The sequence below is a fragment of the Lycium barbarum genome, chromosome 9 (genome assembly GCF_019175385.1).
Source record: "Lycium barbarum isolate Lr01 chromosome 9, ASM1917538v2, whole genome shotgun sequence".
Classification (NCBI taxonomy): domain Eukaryota; kingdom Viridiplantae; phylum Streptophyta; class Magnoliopsida; order Solanales; family Solanaceae; genus Lycium; species Lycium barbarum.
In genome coordinates, this window is record NC_083345.1 from 117,366,736 (window position 1) to 117,383,464 (window position 16,729).

General features: G+C 34.2%; 1 protein-coding gene across 1 annotated transcript; it reads left to right on the top strand.

Moving 5' to 3' along the window:
• The first annotated feature begins 5,683 nt into the window (after positions 1-5,683).
• On the top strand, positions 5,684-16,637 carry LOC132609602 (beta-amylase 8). The gene is made up of 10 exons (XM_060323665.1): positions 5,684-6,207; positions 9,490-9,714; positions 10,220-10,300; positions 10,535-10,738; positions 10,955-11,149; positions 11,491-11,655; positions 13,683-13,943; positions 14,603-14,809; positions 15,537-15,756; positions 16,456-16,637. Exons 1-10 carry the CDS (start codon positions 5,854-5,856, stop codon positions 16,479-16,481), a joined length of 1,938 nt encoding a protein of 645 aa, XP_060179648.1. The 5' UTR covers positions 5,684-5,853; the 3' UTR covers positions 16,482-16,637.
• The last annotated feature ends 92 nt before the right edge of the window (positions 16,638-16,729 follow it).

The following is a 16,729-nucleotide window of genomic DNA, read 5'->3' on the forward strand; positions in this document are numbered from 1 at the left end:
AATAACGATTTCCTTTTTCATATTTGCGTACAAAACGCGTAAATTAATCTAATAGTACATGTTTTATTTACTATATATACACATGCACTTATTGCGTACCATTCATTATTTGCAGGCTGAAAATCATTTTCTTCCTTAACTCTTCTTTAAACATCAAACATCCCCTCAACGTTAAACACGGTAGACATTTCCTCCCTTTTAATTATCTCATTGAAGTTTTTAAATATCTATTTCATTGGTGAAATTATCAATCTTTGTCTCTTTTTTATTTTTCTTTAAATTATGATATATTTTTTAATACTTTTTAATCTATAGTATGAACTTTCATATAGGAAAAATAAATCTTACTTATGAAGTAAACGTGAAAAAAATATTTTTAAGCATATATAATGTTGAAATAATAAATTTATTAAGCACAAAAAAATCAGTGAGAATAATTTGTTGGTATACATGCACGTGTACTAATTAGTCTTGTACTCTTGTAAGTAGGGGTGTGTATGGACCGGGTTGATTCAGATTTTTTAAACACCAAATCAAACCAATTGCGTCGGGTTTTTAAATTTATACACCAAACCAAACCAATAAAATTCAGATTTTTCAACCTTGGGTTTTCTCGGGGTTTTTTTTTTCGGAATAGTCTTGATACAATTCATATAACTTTTACTTCAAATATTTCTATCCTAGTAAGATACAACTATATAACTAAGGTGTTTCTTAAGAAAATAACACAAAATGTGAGAAGAGTGATGACATTGTATTAAAATATTCAACAAAAACTAATAAAATCGGTTAAAATAAATATTGCTAATTAACAAGCCATAAAGAAAATGACTATAATTTAAAAATACCAAGTCATGCTAAAATAAGAACGGCTAAAACGTATTAACTACATGACAAAGAAAAAAAGACTTAAGTTATGTATTTTCACTCTCTAAACTAATTATGCAAAACTAAAGAATAGATATCCAACATTATTGTCATTCCTAGTGGTAAATTAAATTTCTTTTGTTAGCGTTAGTGTTGAGCTGGTTTTGGTTTGGACTTTATTCGAGTTACAAATATCCATAGGATATAAAACTTATTGACATTCAAAATTCTAAGTTCAAGCTTGAATAATATGATAATAGATAAAAAAAAATACGAAAAAATAAAAGAAATATTTATAAATTCCATTACAAATAAATATTTTTATGTATAAAATATTTTAAAAATTGAATACATGTAATGTCGGGTTGGTTTGGTTCGGTTTGACTTTTTTTAGTTAAAACCAAACCAAACCAATTATGATCGGATTTTTTTTTTCTCAACACCAAACCAAGTCAAACCAAACCACTAGTCGGGTTTTTTTTCTCAGTTTGGTGCGGTTTGTCGGTTTACTTTGTACACCCCTACTTGTAAGAACATAAATGACATCTATAGCCTATAGTGAAATGTGAATTATATGGGTGAGTCTAGATTTAACCTCGACTAGTATTTGGATTTCGGGTTGACACTTTTAAGTTAATACCAGTCTCTATGAATGTGCCTCGCACGTTATGCCTTGTCAATCATAACAAAAATTACTTGAAATTTAGGTAATATTACTTGAAATTACATATTATTTTATTTTATGAGTTACAAAAATATTAGTTGATGTATCCACATAATGCTTTTCAATAAAATAATATTGTTTTTGGTATATATCCCTTATGTTTCTACCTTTGTGAAAAATATATTAGGATTAAAATTGTCCAACGTTAGGAATTGAGCTAGTGACCATATACTTTATTTATCTTCATTATATACCGTCAATCCAAACTAATGATTTTAATATATTTTTTACATCCTCTTTGGTCAAGCTCTTAAAATTTGTTTATTTTAAAACGTATTGTTAGTCAATGAGTGAAATCCGAAGCCAAGGTTCCAAAAGTATTTATGAAAAAAATACTATTTTCAACGCCATAAAATACTATATTCAACCTTTGTTAAAAATAAAGGAAAAAAACCTTTATTGTTTAGTGTAATTGTATATAGGTGGGATTTTTATGGTATTTGAACTTTGAATTCCATTATAAATTTTTAAAAACAATACTATTAGTTGACTTTAAGACTTTCAATATTATAGTTTTATTCAACACCAAATTATCTACATATAAGAGTAATTTAGCTCCCGGAAGATATTAATACTACTTCCTTTATCTCAATTTATGTGATACATTTTTTGTTTAGTTTGTCAAAAAAAAGAATGATACATTTCTATAGTTAGAAATAATTTACAGCGCATATCTATGCTTTGTTTTAGACCACAAGTTTTAAAAGTCTTCCTTTATTTCTTAAATTTCGTGCCTAGTCAAACTATATCATATAAATTGAGACGGAGGGGAGTATCATATTTTACTTGTATTTTCTTTGATTATCTAATAGTTTAGTTATCATATCTTATTTCACTTCAATATATGTTCTTTGAGTATTTTATTATTTTAGTTATCAGGTCATTATTATTTTTGTTAAATATTAAAAAATAATAAATAAAACCCTAAAATACACTAAAGAAAGATGTCCAAAAGATCCAACTCACGGCCCACCTATTTTGTATTTTTGAGATTCCAATAAGAAGTCTATTCCATCCGAAAGTAATATTCCTTTAAAATTCTGTTTATATTCTTTTTACAAAAATAACCTACAAATCTATATTAAGAAGGCGTTGCCAAGTCAATTTTTTTTTTTCATTTTATTAGAAATTATACGTAAAAAATAATAAAATGAAATAATGAGACTTGCATAAAGTATGCATTGCAGTGTTAGCTTCGAAGAAGAATCCAAATAATATTAGATCAGATGAGAAGAAAAATAAATTCAATATTGACTATATCATCAAATATTTAATATGATCACCACGAGATCTAGTTTCGTTCAAGTAATGGATTCTAGACCGCTAGATCTTCTAATAAATCCAAAGTATGGGCACCTATGATTAAAGCGTAATAATTGAAACTTGAAAAGAATTAATTGAATAAGTTAGCAGATGGAATAGATTAAATTGTACTTGAACACCAACAACAACGCAAGTTACGTAATTACACTTACTCAACGGAAAAACATAAGAATTAACATCTAACGTAACTAACGAATCTCGGCTTTTCCCTAGAAACAAGAATCCTAAATAAGAATGTCTTCAACCGTCCAAGTAAAAACAATAACTAATCAATGATAAAATAGAATGCATCACAAAGCCACAAAGCAAAACAAAATCACGTAAAGAAAGATTAAAGGAATTCAGCAGTCTAAAGAAATTAAAAACTAACAAAGTGTCGTTGAGTGGAAGAGGAGGCATATGGCGAAATCTATACACTTTATAATTTGCAATAGTTAGTTTTGGAACTATCATTAAGATTAGAAGTTTATTCATATTAGGAGAAGTTCCAAAATTTACAATTTTATCCAGTACGAAATTATTTTGTTAAGACATGCTTTATTTTTAAAGGGTATAAAAGTCGTTCAATATTTGAAGGATATTTTGGTCAACAAACATTTATATTCATGCTTTTATAATAATATAGATAATTAATGTAGATTGAATTGTTGAAGCGTGTTGGGTTATGAAAGTTAAATTTTCAATATTGAACTTAACCTTTCTTGCGTCCTTCTCTCCAAAATAAATGCATAATTTTGAAATATGATTTCAGATGTGAATTTGTGCTTGTAAGGATAAGCCAGTATGGATGGCACCATGTGTTTTGAGAAAAAACATATTATAATTTCTATTTTGAATATCATTTGATGTGTTTGAATAATTCGTTAAGTGTTCTAAAGTTTCATAAATTTTTTTGCATATGATGCATGTGTATGCTTCCAAAGATGAATATATATATCATGCATAATAATGCTTTGCAGGTTATTAAACTTGCATGATTAATTTTGATTACCAAATTTTATTTGAATTTATATTATACTTCTTCTGTTTCAATTTATGTGATACTTTTCACTTCTTGAGATTCAAATTGCATGAACTTTGACCAACATCATAAAATGTATTTTTTCACCAAATTAATATGACAAAAGTTTCAACGTATAGTACTTTTCAAATATATAAAATTTAATCTTACAATATTGAGTTAATCTAATCTAATTTAACTTCAAAGTTTAATCAAATTATCTAACGAACAACAAAAAGTATCACATAAAGTTTAGTCAAATTATTATCTAATTTAGCTTTAAGACTTGCTAGCAATATCGTGCCTATCCACACGACATTATAGTTGTATTAACCCCATATTGATCACGTTATGGTATATCCTCATTTCACTTGTCAGTGTATAGGTGTAAAGAACTTGCTACATGATTGTGATTATGGCTTAAGGAACCCAAATGTGTGTCAAAAGGATGAATTGCACTTGGAAAGATGCATATGTATATTTTGAACACTTTTGATCCATATATTAAAAAGGTTAACTCGAAAATGACATAATTTTAATAGGTTTCCGGTAAGCAAGAAAGTAAACATTTATCAAGAATTAACTAATTTTACCCTGACGATCAATTTATCTCAATTTTCCTCCTTTTCTGAAATTGGAACCATCAATCTAACCAACTTTTTTTCCTTTCTGAATCCTTTTGTTTCCTGGGTTTTTGAATCTAATCAAGTTGCCTAGGTGGGTGTTTGGATCGACTTATTTTAAGTGTTTTTGGCTTTTAAGCTCTTTTTTTTATGGTGTTTGGGAAAGATAAAAGTTGCTTTTAAGCATTTATTTTAGGCAAAAAGAATAATTCCTCCGATCAAATTTATGTGATATAGTTTGACTAGACACAGCGTTTAGGGACCCGTTTGGCCATGAGAACTTTTCACTTTTTTGCGGAAAACTATTTCACTTTATTTGGAAATCAACGTTTGACCATGAAAATTCTAATTACAACTTGAAGTTGTATTTGAAATTTGAATAACACCTAAAACCTTATTTTCACTTTTTCACTTTCAGTACATTTAAATAACCAATTTTTTTTTGCAAAAATTATAACAAAACACAACTCCAACTTCAAAATTCAAAATAAAGTGAAAAATATTTGATTTTCATGGTCAAACACCTACTAAGAAAGAAAGAAAAACTTTATGTATCATTCTTTTCGAGACAGATAAAAAAAAAAAAATCACATAAATTGATATATAAGAATACAATATAAGCTAAAAGTCAAAAATTGAATATTTTCTAACACTTATAACCTACTTTAAAAGGCCAATCCAAACACTCACTAAGGGTTTTGGTAACAAAAAGAAAAATGAAAACAAAAATATTTCCATTGTAACCAGCAGCACAGAGCAAATAGAAAGAAAACATGTAACAATGAGCAATCATCACCATCCCCACCAAGATCCGGATCCCCAATTTCCCGACCCGAATGACAATCCAAACCCGACCCACCCACAACCTCGCCATCCACGTGGCTTCGCCGCAACAAACACCACCACCACTACAGGGGACCCACAAATAAGAACAAAAAAGAGTATAATGGATGGACGTTTTGGATATTATTGTATTTTGTAAAAGATTAATTAATTTTAAAAATTACATTTTAGACTCTCATTATCTTAATCAAATTTTTAAGTGGAATTTAATTTTGACTGGTCAAACTTATCACTCTAATAACTACAAGACTTGATAGTCATCTTGAATTAAATTTTCGGAGTCGGGGACAAAGCTGATCCTTTTAATATTTTTTGCTTCATCACCAAACACTAACAAATAAATAAAATATTCACCTTTTTTTCCGAAAAACATTTTTCTTCGTACCAAACACACCCTTAACCAGAAAAAGCAAGGTATAGGAGAGTGAGTTGAGAGCAAATCGAATTATTGAAGCAGGAGAAGAAATGTAACAATGAGCAATCACCACCAAGACCCGGATCCCCAATTTCCCGACCCGAATGACAATCCAAACCCGACCCACCGACAACCTCGCCGTCCACGTGGCTTCGCCGCGACAAACAGCGGCACCACAAATAAGAACAGAAAAGAGAGAGAAAAAGAGAAGGAAAGAACGAAGCTTCGAGAACGTCACAGGCGAGCAATAACGAGTAGAATGCTAGCAGGATTACGTCAGTATGGGAATTTCCCATTACCAGTTAGAGCTGATATGAATGATGTAATTGCTGCACTTGCTAGACAAGCTGGTTGGATTGTTGAGTCTGATGGTACCACTTTTAGACAATCTAATCCCAATAATAATAATATGGTGAGCTACATTTATTTACTACTTAATTTAAGTGGACTCTTTTTTTGATCCGAAGGGAGTATTATCTAATTGTGTTAAATTATGTGAGCCATCTTATAGGGGGATACTTTTAGTACTTCCAAGTCGCAATTTATGTGACATTTTTTTGCTTTTCGAGAGTCAAACAAGGAAATCTTTTGACCGTGATTTATTTGTATTCCCTTGAAATATTTTTGTAGTTTCTAAATATGTAAATTATTTTTTCTAAAAACTTAAAGATTATACGACTGATCAAAATGAAGAAGTTTGACTCGAACAGTGTCAGATAAATTGGGATGAGTATCTTTTGTTCCTGATATAAGTCCTCTTGTTAGAGTGTCCCACGTTGGTAACTTTCTCCACCTCGATTATTGCCGAGGTGGAGAAAGTTACCTGCACAAGCATTGATAACTTTCTCCACCTCGATTATTGCCGAGGTGGAGAAAGTTACCTGCACAAGCATTGGTAACTTTCTCCACCTCGATTATTGCCGAGGTGGAGAAAGTTACCTGCACAAGCATTGGTAACTTTCTCCACCTCGATTATTGCCGAGGTGGAGAAAGTTACCTGCACAAGCATTGATAACTTTCTCCACCTCGATTATTGCCGAGGTGGAGAAAGTTACCTGCACAAGCATTGGTAACTTTCTCCACCTCGATTATTGCCGAGGTGGAGAAAGTTACCTGCACAAGCATTGGTAACTTTCTCCACCTCGATTATTTCACTAAGTGTCTTTAGATTTGTTTTGCTAAAGTTTTCATCTTTACATTTTACCTTTGATAATTTTGATGTCTCTGTACTTATATGTTCATTTTATATAATATGTAATGCACTTTTTGAAACTAATTTGAGAGATGGAAAAAGTATCAGTTAATGGAGTATAGAGTGATACACTTAGTCCTTTAAACAGTACCCCTTTTCGATGGGATAGAGAACCCCTTTGACCCCAGAGGTGTAGCTTAGTAAGTGGGTGAAACCATGGGGGACTCGGGTTCAAATTTCAACAGAGACATAAGACGTTAGGTGATTTTTTACCATCTGCCTAAGCCGAGGTGGAGAAAGTTACCAATGCTTGTGCAGGTGAGAGGTAGCAGGTACTTAGTGAAATGATCGAGGTGTGCGCAAGCTAGCCAAACACCACTTATGCATTGATCATAATGAGAGTACGATCTCAATCATTTTTTTTTTCTCCACATTTTCCATCAACTCTGAAGGGCAAGTTCTACAGAGTGGTGGTTAGACCGGCTATGTTGTATGGGGCGGAGTGTTGGCCAGTTAAGATCTCTCACGTTCAAAAGATGAAAGTTGCCGAGATGAGAATGTTGAGATGGATGTGTGGGCACACTAGGAGCGACAGGATTAGAAATGAGGCTATTCGGGATAAGGTGGGAGTGGCTTCGGTGGAAGACAAGATGCGGGAAATGCGACTGAGATGGTTTGGGCATGTGAAGAGGAGAGACATAGATGCCCCAGTGCGGAGGTGTGAGAGGTTAGCCATGGATGGTTTCAGAAGAGGTAGGGGTAGGCCAAAGAAATATTGGGGAGAGGTGATTAGACAGGACATGACGCAGTTACAGCTTACCGAGGACATGACCTTAGATAGGAAGGTGTGGAGGACCCACATTAGGGTAGAAGGCTAGTATATAAGTCTCGTTATCTTTCCTTATTAGTAGGCGCATTAGCGCATTATAATTTCTTGTGCTTTGATTTATGTTATTATTTGCTACTTTCTGTACTTTGATTACTCTATTTTATCTGTGCCGCTTTCGTGATTTGCATTTCCATATCGCTTTGAATTCCTTGATTATCCTGTTTTACTGTGTCGCTTGCATTATTTCATTGCAATATCGTTTTAAATCTTTTAACCTTATCTGACCCCCTTTTTATGCTTCTATTGAGCCGAGGGTCTCTCGGAAACAGCCATCCTACCTTGGTAGGAGTAAGGTCTGCGTACATTATACCCTCCCCAGACCCCAAGATGTGGGATTTCACTGGGCTGTTGTTGTTGTTGTTGTTGTTGTTGTTTCCATCAACTCTAACTGACTTTTCCATCAACTCTAACTGACAAAGTTTGTTAAGTATCTGATGGAGAACAAAAGTGGTCATTTTTTTGCAAATTTAAAGGACCAAAATTGCTCAGGAATATATTTAAAGGACTACTTTTAACCTATCCCAAAACATAAGGGACCATTTTTTGTTATTTTCTTGATAGATCTCAATACATTTTTGACCTTTTGGAATTCCGGGGAATGATTCTCGTGTTTTCTCCTTGACTCTGAGGTCAATGAGATTCTTTGTGCTATTTAGTGTGAAGGAAGTCAGGAAGTATTGTTTCCCAAAACCAAAAGGTTAAGGGGTTAAGTAGAATTCACTGATTTACTCTGAAGTATATTGATTATGAAGTATTTGCTAGCTTACTAATATTTACCTGAAGGATGATACTGTATTTATTAGAAAAAGCTAAACAATAAACTTATCTAATTTGGGAAAGTGAGAAAATGTTGGATGATTTTAACTAGTGGCCATCTTGAACTATACTGGACTAAAGGAATGATCTATGGTGTAATTTGCTGGATAATGAAAAGAGCACTGAAGTTTATTGTAAAAATTAGAAAAGAAACCAACAAAGTATATTTTATAAAAATAAAGAAAGAAAACCTACAAATATAAGATGATGTACCTTCATAGTTTTGTTTATGTGGTTCTAAAACAGTCACTTAATGTAATAATTGAAGAGAGCACTATATCAGTTTGTAGCATGTACAGAACAACAATAAAAGTACCAAAACCAAATGCCTGTGTTACCACTAACAGATCTTACACTCTTTTTAGGATCATTGATTTCATAATTAGCCATGTTATCTTCAATGCCTTTGGAAGACTCTGAAGTCATGAATCTATGTCTATACGGTCTTTTTACTCCTTATCAGAAAAACAATGTCTCTACGATCTTTTTAAAGATGTTTGAAAATACGTTGCTTTTAAATAATACATAAAAATTCATATTTTATCTCCGGGTTACTTTTCTTGCACTGCACCTTGTCTCATTAGCATGCGATGTCTTCTTGATATTCTGTTTTAACTTTAAATTGTCGACAAAAAATGATGTCTTAATCTATGTTGCTCGGACTCTGTTGTCGCACCCGTGTCGGATCCTCCAAAAATGTACTACTTTTGGAGTATCCGACACGTACCTGGCAACTTTTTTGAAGAGTCCGAGCAACATAGGTCTTAATTATCACTACTACTGAATAAATTTCATAGGGGCCTTATCAGGTGATGTCTGTTGAGAGTCCCGTTTCTGGCAGTTCCTTGAGAAATTGCTCAACCAGAGCATCAGTGGACTGTCAGCCATCAATTCCAAGGATCAACGAGAGTTTATCGCCAGCATCTTTTGATTCTATTGTGGTCACAGAAAGTGAAACGAAGGTTGATAAATTCACAAGTACCAGTCCAATGGATTCTACAGAATGTTTAGAGGCAGGCCAGGTAAATCAAGTACATATAAGCTGAGGATGAACTTGATATTCAATGTTGCTTTGGGGTTTATTATTTATCTTGATGTATTCCACCATCCTAACCTTTTCACATCTTTACGTTAGACTGCATTATATCATTGTTAGAACAACTAATGGAATTGTTTTAGCATAAATGAGACTTATGAAGATACAAATTCGTCCATTTTTCTATTTTATCATTGCTTTATTTTTCCGTTCTCAAAAAAAAAAAAAAAAAAAAAAAGAAAAAAAGTCCATTCTTCAAATCAGAGGGGAAGAGGAGACTTGCTACTAAATTTGAGTTGTTTAGTGTCAGGTTTATGTTCTTTGTTGAATTTGGGACGATTTTAAAGAACAGACTTAGTTGTTCTTGATGCAACATGGTTGCTTCATGCTTGTATAGTTTGTAAGCTATTTTTAATTGAAGGTTGAGCTACATTAGTTCTCCTGTTGGAGGATATATGGAAAAAATAAATCTAACAAGTTATTTCTGGCAGCTCATGCAAGACCTTCACTGTGGGGAGCATGGAAGTGGTTTTTCAGAAACTCAATACGTCCCTGTTTTTGTTATGCTTTCTGTAAGCAGCTTTTTCCTTAACATACTTTATATTCCTCAATTACATGTAATAGGAGGACACCAAGCTTTGAGATTTCTCTCATTTGTTAATGATCTCTCCATGTTCACCAGTCAAAATGAAACACAAGGAAGCTGATTATTTATCCGCAAATTGCTATTATGTGGCATCATATCAATACATATTCCAATTTCATTCTAATTATCAATACTTAAATCATGGCTTTGTTTGTGGCAGAGTGGTGTAATCAACAATTTCTGCCAGTTAATGGATCCTGATGGTGTTAAACAGGAGTTGCAGCAGCTTAAGTCTTTAAAAATAGATGGTGTTGTGGTAAATTGCTGGTGGGGCATCGTTGAAAGCTGGGTGCCTCAGAAATATGAGTGGTCCGGCTACAGAGAATTGTTCAAAATAATCCGAGATTTCAAGATGAAACTGCAGGTCCTAAAACACTCATTGTTTATGTTATACTCATATTGATGTGTCGGCATTCCTAAAAAGTTTTAAGTTAGTCATCCTTTGGCAGGAAGAACCCTGGTCTTTCCCGTTTTATGTTTCACATTAAGACAAGTCTTGCGCTCTAGCTTATTTAGGCATATTTATGGCTGGATTCCCAATAATAGAGTGTTTTATCAAGTTTCTTCTTTATCCACGAAGGTTGTAATGGCATTTCATGAAAATGGAGGAAGTGACACCAGTGGCATGTTCATATCCCTTCCTCAGTGGGTTCTAGAGATAGGAAAAGACAATCAAGATATATTCTTCACTGATCGTCAAGGAAGAAGGAACACCGAATGCCTATCCTGGGGCATCGACAAAGAACGAGTATTAAGAGGTAGAACTGCCATTGAGGTATTAAGTTTTCCTTTATTCCTTTCAAGAGAGAAAATATAACGTTCCCTTATTCTTTGAAGGGAATATCTCTCTAATAGATATTATCCAATCATGTAACCATATTGTCAACTGAGTAATGAATAATTTTTATTTTCCGAGGAACTTTCCGCAAGACTAGTTTTAGAAGTCTGATTGATATGCCATTTCCTGCATAAGAGAGTGTTTTCTCCGCATGATTGACTTTGCTGTAAATGAGACAAAATTACAGTGAGAACTTAAAAGAAAAAAGTATAGAAACCGTCTAAATTGTAACTAAATATTGGTTATTTTGATCGCTATTTTAAAATAAAATGTTGCAGGTTTACTTTGATTTGATGAGAAGCTTCCGCACTGAATTTGATGACTTGTTTGCTGATGGTCTAATTTCTGCTGTTGAAATTGGACTTGGAGCTTCTGGGGAGCTAAAGTACCCATCTTTTTCTGAAAGGATGGGATGGAGGTATCCTGGTATTGGTGAGTTTCAGGTATCTGTTATAGGAAGGCTGAGATGTATAATTGTTACATGATTTGGTCATATTACTTGATTTGGTCATATTACTTGGTCTTCGCTGACTATATTTTAAGAAAACGATCTTAATTTTGTTCCCTGGGTCGACCTTGGTGTACCTGAAAATGCATGAGTCTGACACTGATTGGTTCCTCAATAACCCAAGTGGATCATTTTCGTGTTGTTAAATTGTCAAACTTATAAAGTGATTTCTTATTCTTGTTTTTCTGTGGAAAAATTTCATATAATGTAAAAATATAGTTATCCATCTTGAGTCAAACTATTGCATAAAAGTGATGGAGGGACTATCAGTTTCTCTCTTACTTTGTATCTAATGTTTGTATGCATAAAAGTGATGGAGGGACTATTAGTTTCTATCTTACATTGAATCTAATATTTGTATCCAAAGGAGATATCTGCTCGACCTGACTAAAGCTCAACCTTTTTTAAGGAGGAGAACACAAACAGTAAAAAACATTACATAGAAACTTCCCTTTCCTTGTCAGCACCTAATATCTATTATCTAGAGCTAAGCTAAAAGAGCATTACTACTGAGCTGTCATAATAAGATACATGAAAGTTAAAAGGAAATAAGTGACAACTAACAAGCAACAAGAACAACATACCCAGCGGAATCCCACAAGTGGGGTCTGGGGAGGGTGGTGTGTACAGCCTTACCCCTACCTTGCGAAGGTAGAGAGGCTGTTTCCGATGGACCCTCGGCTCAAGTAAAACATATCAAAATCTAGTATGGAAAGGAAATGCAGTGTGAAGAAGCCATGCTAAAAATAAAGGAGAAGAGAACAGTAGCAACGACAAATAATACGGTAACTGAAGCAAAGGAAACAACAGGTAACAATAAAATTGAAGAATAAGATAGTAAGAGACTAATAATAACTAGTGGCGTACGCAGGGTTTTTCGTTAGCGGTGCCACAAATTAAAGGACTGAGGGGATTTAAGTGCCAGTTTCTTTCAAAATTTAAATAGAAGTGTAAGAGAGAAAAAAGAATGAGGTTGAGCAGGTTTGAACCCAAAACATCTCATGCAAATCTAGAGCGCCTAACCACTTGGCCAAAGCACAGGTCTGTTCAGAAGCAGTGTCCTTTTATTATTTTTACCCTCTATTTTTGGTTTATTTATTATTTATATATGTATATTCAGTAAAATTTTTTGATGAAGCCGTGTCACGTGACACCCCTCGGGCCAAGGTAAACCCGCTCCTGATAATAACAGTACTGATAATGGAAACTAGACAATGCTGTACTACCTACTAACTTTCTACCCTAATCCTCGACCTCCTTATCCTCCTATCTAGGGGCATGTCCTCGCTAAGCTGCAGGCGTGCCATGTCCTGTCTAGTCATCTCTCCCCAATACTTCTTCAACCAACCTCTACCTCTCTTCATATCCACCATAGCCAACCTCCCACACCTCCTCACTGGGGCATCTGTGCATCTCCTCTTCACATGCCCGAACCTGACTACTGACGAGACATGTCTATAATATTAGGATGGGAATAAAAAAGGCTTGAATATGGTGTGACAATTAACTTATGAATATGATGATAGCTTTTACGGGTTTACTACAGCATGCCATTTTTTTTCCAGTTCTGTTTCAGATAGGTTTTACTCAATACAGATTAATAGCTTTTTTCCTTTTAAACTGGATATAAATTGTAATAGCGTCCTGAATATGCATTTAAAACCATGTAGAAGATTGTGTTTGAACACTTTTTAACTGGATTTATCAGTTGGTTGAATACAGGGCTTTTTTTTCTTTTTGTTTGATTTGGTTAGTTATCGTTCAGCTTCTACTTTAAAATCTCTGCATTGATTGAACCTGTAATACTACCATAGAGTTCTGGGTCTTAGGCTGGGTAGATTCCACCTTTGAACTGTCTTATCTCTGTGTTCAATGCACTATTGCTTCTTGTTTTTCATTGTGCAATTCCATTAAACAGTCTTAATAGATTCTCTAACTGGCTTTAATTTTTTCATGTTTCAGTGCTATGATAAATATTCTCTACAGAATCTTCGAAAAGCTGCGACATCAAGGGGACACTCTTTCTGGGCCAAGGGACCTGATAATGCTGGTTATTACAATTCTAAGCCGCATGAAACTGGATTCTTCTGTGAGCGAGGTGATTATGATAGCTACTACGGGAGATTTTTCCTCCATTGGTATAGACAGGTCTTAATAGATCATGCTGATAAGGTTCTCTCCCTGGCAACTCTTGCATTTGAGGGAATCCAGATTGTCATGAAGGTATACATATGGGCCTAAATCATCTCATCGTACTTTTTGAACCCTGTTTCGCTTAATCTCTATATAACAACTTTTGTTTTTTTCACAAATGACATATATCCATCTCCAATTATTCGAAATTGGTAATATGCATGTCTTTGCATCCAAACTGAATAGCTTTCTTTGCTTTGGAATTAATTAAACCAATTTTTGAAATGCAATCTCTAATGCAGATAAGTTATCCTTTTTAGTAAAAGAAGATAGAGACTTCAAAACTACCTAAGAATATGTCTTGTAGTTCAAATCATCTATAGGTTTTTGGTCAAATTTGAATTTGTTTAGCCCTCATGAAGTGGGATTGATAGACCCTTCTGGGTCTCTTTATTTGGTTGGGGTACTTTTTACATTGGAGAATCGTTTTTCTTTTTTCTTTTTAAAAAAATATTTAGTTCATCAAAGTATGTGCATGATGAAATAAAGAAAGACCGCACTTTTTTCATATTTGCTCTAAGTTATATGTTGCTTTGTAAATTGGGCTTAGCTGGTACATGTTGACACTAGTGTTCTAGGTAGATGCACAAGTATAAATTGTGTCTAAAAGATTGATAGCATGTTGAATGAAGAACTTGGATAGAGGCATAACTTTTTCCTGGTACATTAGATTTTTCTTTTTTCTGCAGATTCCAGCAATTTATTGGTGGTACAGAACCAGCAGCCATGCTGCAGAGCTCACAGCTGGATATTACAATCCGACTAACCAGGATGGCTATTCCCCAGTTTTTGAGGTTCTCAAAAAGCATTCTGTAACAATAAAGTTTGTATGGTCAGGACTTCAGGTTCCAGAAACTGATGAATCGTTGGCAGATCCAGAAGGTTTGAGTTGGCAGGTTATTGTCTTTTTAACATCCCTTCTAGAACCCTCTTTAAAGGGTAGTAAAAACAAGTTTTTAGGGTGTGTTCGATATGAAGGAAAAAGTTTTCCCTGGTAAATATTTTTCTTGGAAAATGTATTTTAGGAAAATAAGTGGGTTTCTTACTTATTTTCTTCTGTTCGGTATGTAAGCAAAAAATATTATCCTAAAAGCATCTGTACATAATCTAGACAAATACTATGGGAGGTAGAGGTAGAGGTGGAGGTAGGGGTGATGGGGATGGGGGCTACGCCCTACCGGCTGGGGCTGAAGATGAGGTGTGTTTGGGGTGGGGGGGAGGAGGACACGATGAATGTGCAATGTTACTTGTGAAACTTGTTTTCCCTAGTTCCACTGAGGAAGTCATTTTCCTCATTGTTAAGGAACTTGTTTTCGTAGAGAAATACTACAACATACCCAGTATGATCCCACATGGTGGGGACTGGGTATAGTGAGGTGTACGCAGACCTTACCCGAACCTTGTGGGGTAGGGAAAATGTTTTGCAAAAATTTTAACCAACCGAACATGAGAAAATTGAAAAACATTTTCTGGATAACAAACATATCCTAGGAGATGAAACTCATCTGCTCCTCCACATGCACACACCCACACAACCCCCTTGGGGAAGATCGTTCAGAGAGCAGTGGAGCACAGGTTAGTTTTTTCTTTTCTTGCCTCTTGAATGCTTTTCTGTTTCTGCAGATCCTGAATTCAGCATGGGATAAGGAGATTAATGTTGCTGGTCAGAATGCATTTCCATGTTATGATAGAGAAGGATTGATGAGGCTGGTCGAAACTGCAAAGCCTAGAAACGATCCTGATCATCACCGTTTCTCCTTTTTGGCATTTCAACAACCATCGCCTCTGGTTCAGAGTGCAATATGTTTCTCGGAAATGGACTACTTTATCAAATGCATGCATGGTATGTTCTTCTGCTATTCAGTCATTATTCCCTTATGTATTTGCTTGTCTAGCTTGAATGAAGCAAATATACTAAATATATTTGAATTAATGTTCAAGAATATGAATCATTTTGATTTTCGGAAGTATCGAAACTCAAGGGTAACATTCACGGAATACCCCATTATTGAAATTCTCAATGTCTCCTATCTAGCTAAGCTTTGGTGGACAGAGTTACTTCGTATCTGTATTTGTGGGAGGTAGCATGTACAGGCTGGAATACTCTAGGTGCACAAGTTGGTGCGGACATTACCTTTATTTAAACAAAAAAGCGATAGAAATACGAAAGGTGTGAACGTGAAATTAGTATCTTCAGTCATTTCATAACCATGTGAACCTGAAATTAGTATGTTCACTGTCATTTTGTAACCATGTGAGCCTGAAATTAGTATGTTCACTGTCATTTCGTAACCATGTGAGTCTGAAATTAGCATGTTTACTGTCATTTCATAACCATACTCTTTTAAGTCTGATTCAGTGATCAGAAAAGAAGTTAAAACTCTTGGTTAGATGCCTCTTGGGGTAAAACTTAAATGGTTTATTTGTTTAGAGTGATGAAATTTACCAAATACATTCATATACATAAGGTTTGAGTTTTCTGAGCTGTAGTAAACCCCTTTGATTCTCACTAGCTTGTATGCATTGTTGTCTCTGTTTTCAGGAGATATGAACATTGTGGAATCCTAAGTCTTCATAAAATCTTTGCTTGAAATGAAGAAGATCCGTATTTACTTCAAGTCTTCTGTCCTTCGTACTATCCAAATGTATATGTCAATTTATGTAAAGTTTTAAATGGAATTCAGCTGATTTATATCTAAATTATACGTTCTATGTTGAGTATAATTCTATTCAACCCATTAAGTCACCATTGTTTGTCTGCAAGTTGAAGAGAAACAAGGAGTTCTTTATTTTTTAGCACCGTCTCATAAATTGAA

Coding starts and splice junctions, on each gene's coding strand:
- LOC132609602 (XM_060323665.1), top strand. CDS start 5,854: ATGAGCAATCACCACCAAGACCCGGATCCCCAATTTCCCGACCCGAAT. Junction 6,208..9,489: donor ATCCCAATAATAATAATATG/GTGAGCTACATT, acceptor TAAATTTCATAG/GGGCCTTATCAGGTGATGTC. Junction 11,150..11,490: donor GAGGTAGAACTGCCATTGAG/GTATTAAGTTTT, acceptor AAAATGTTGCAG/GTTTACTTTGATTTGATGAG.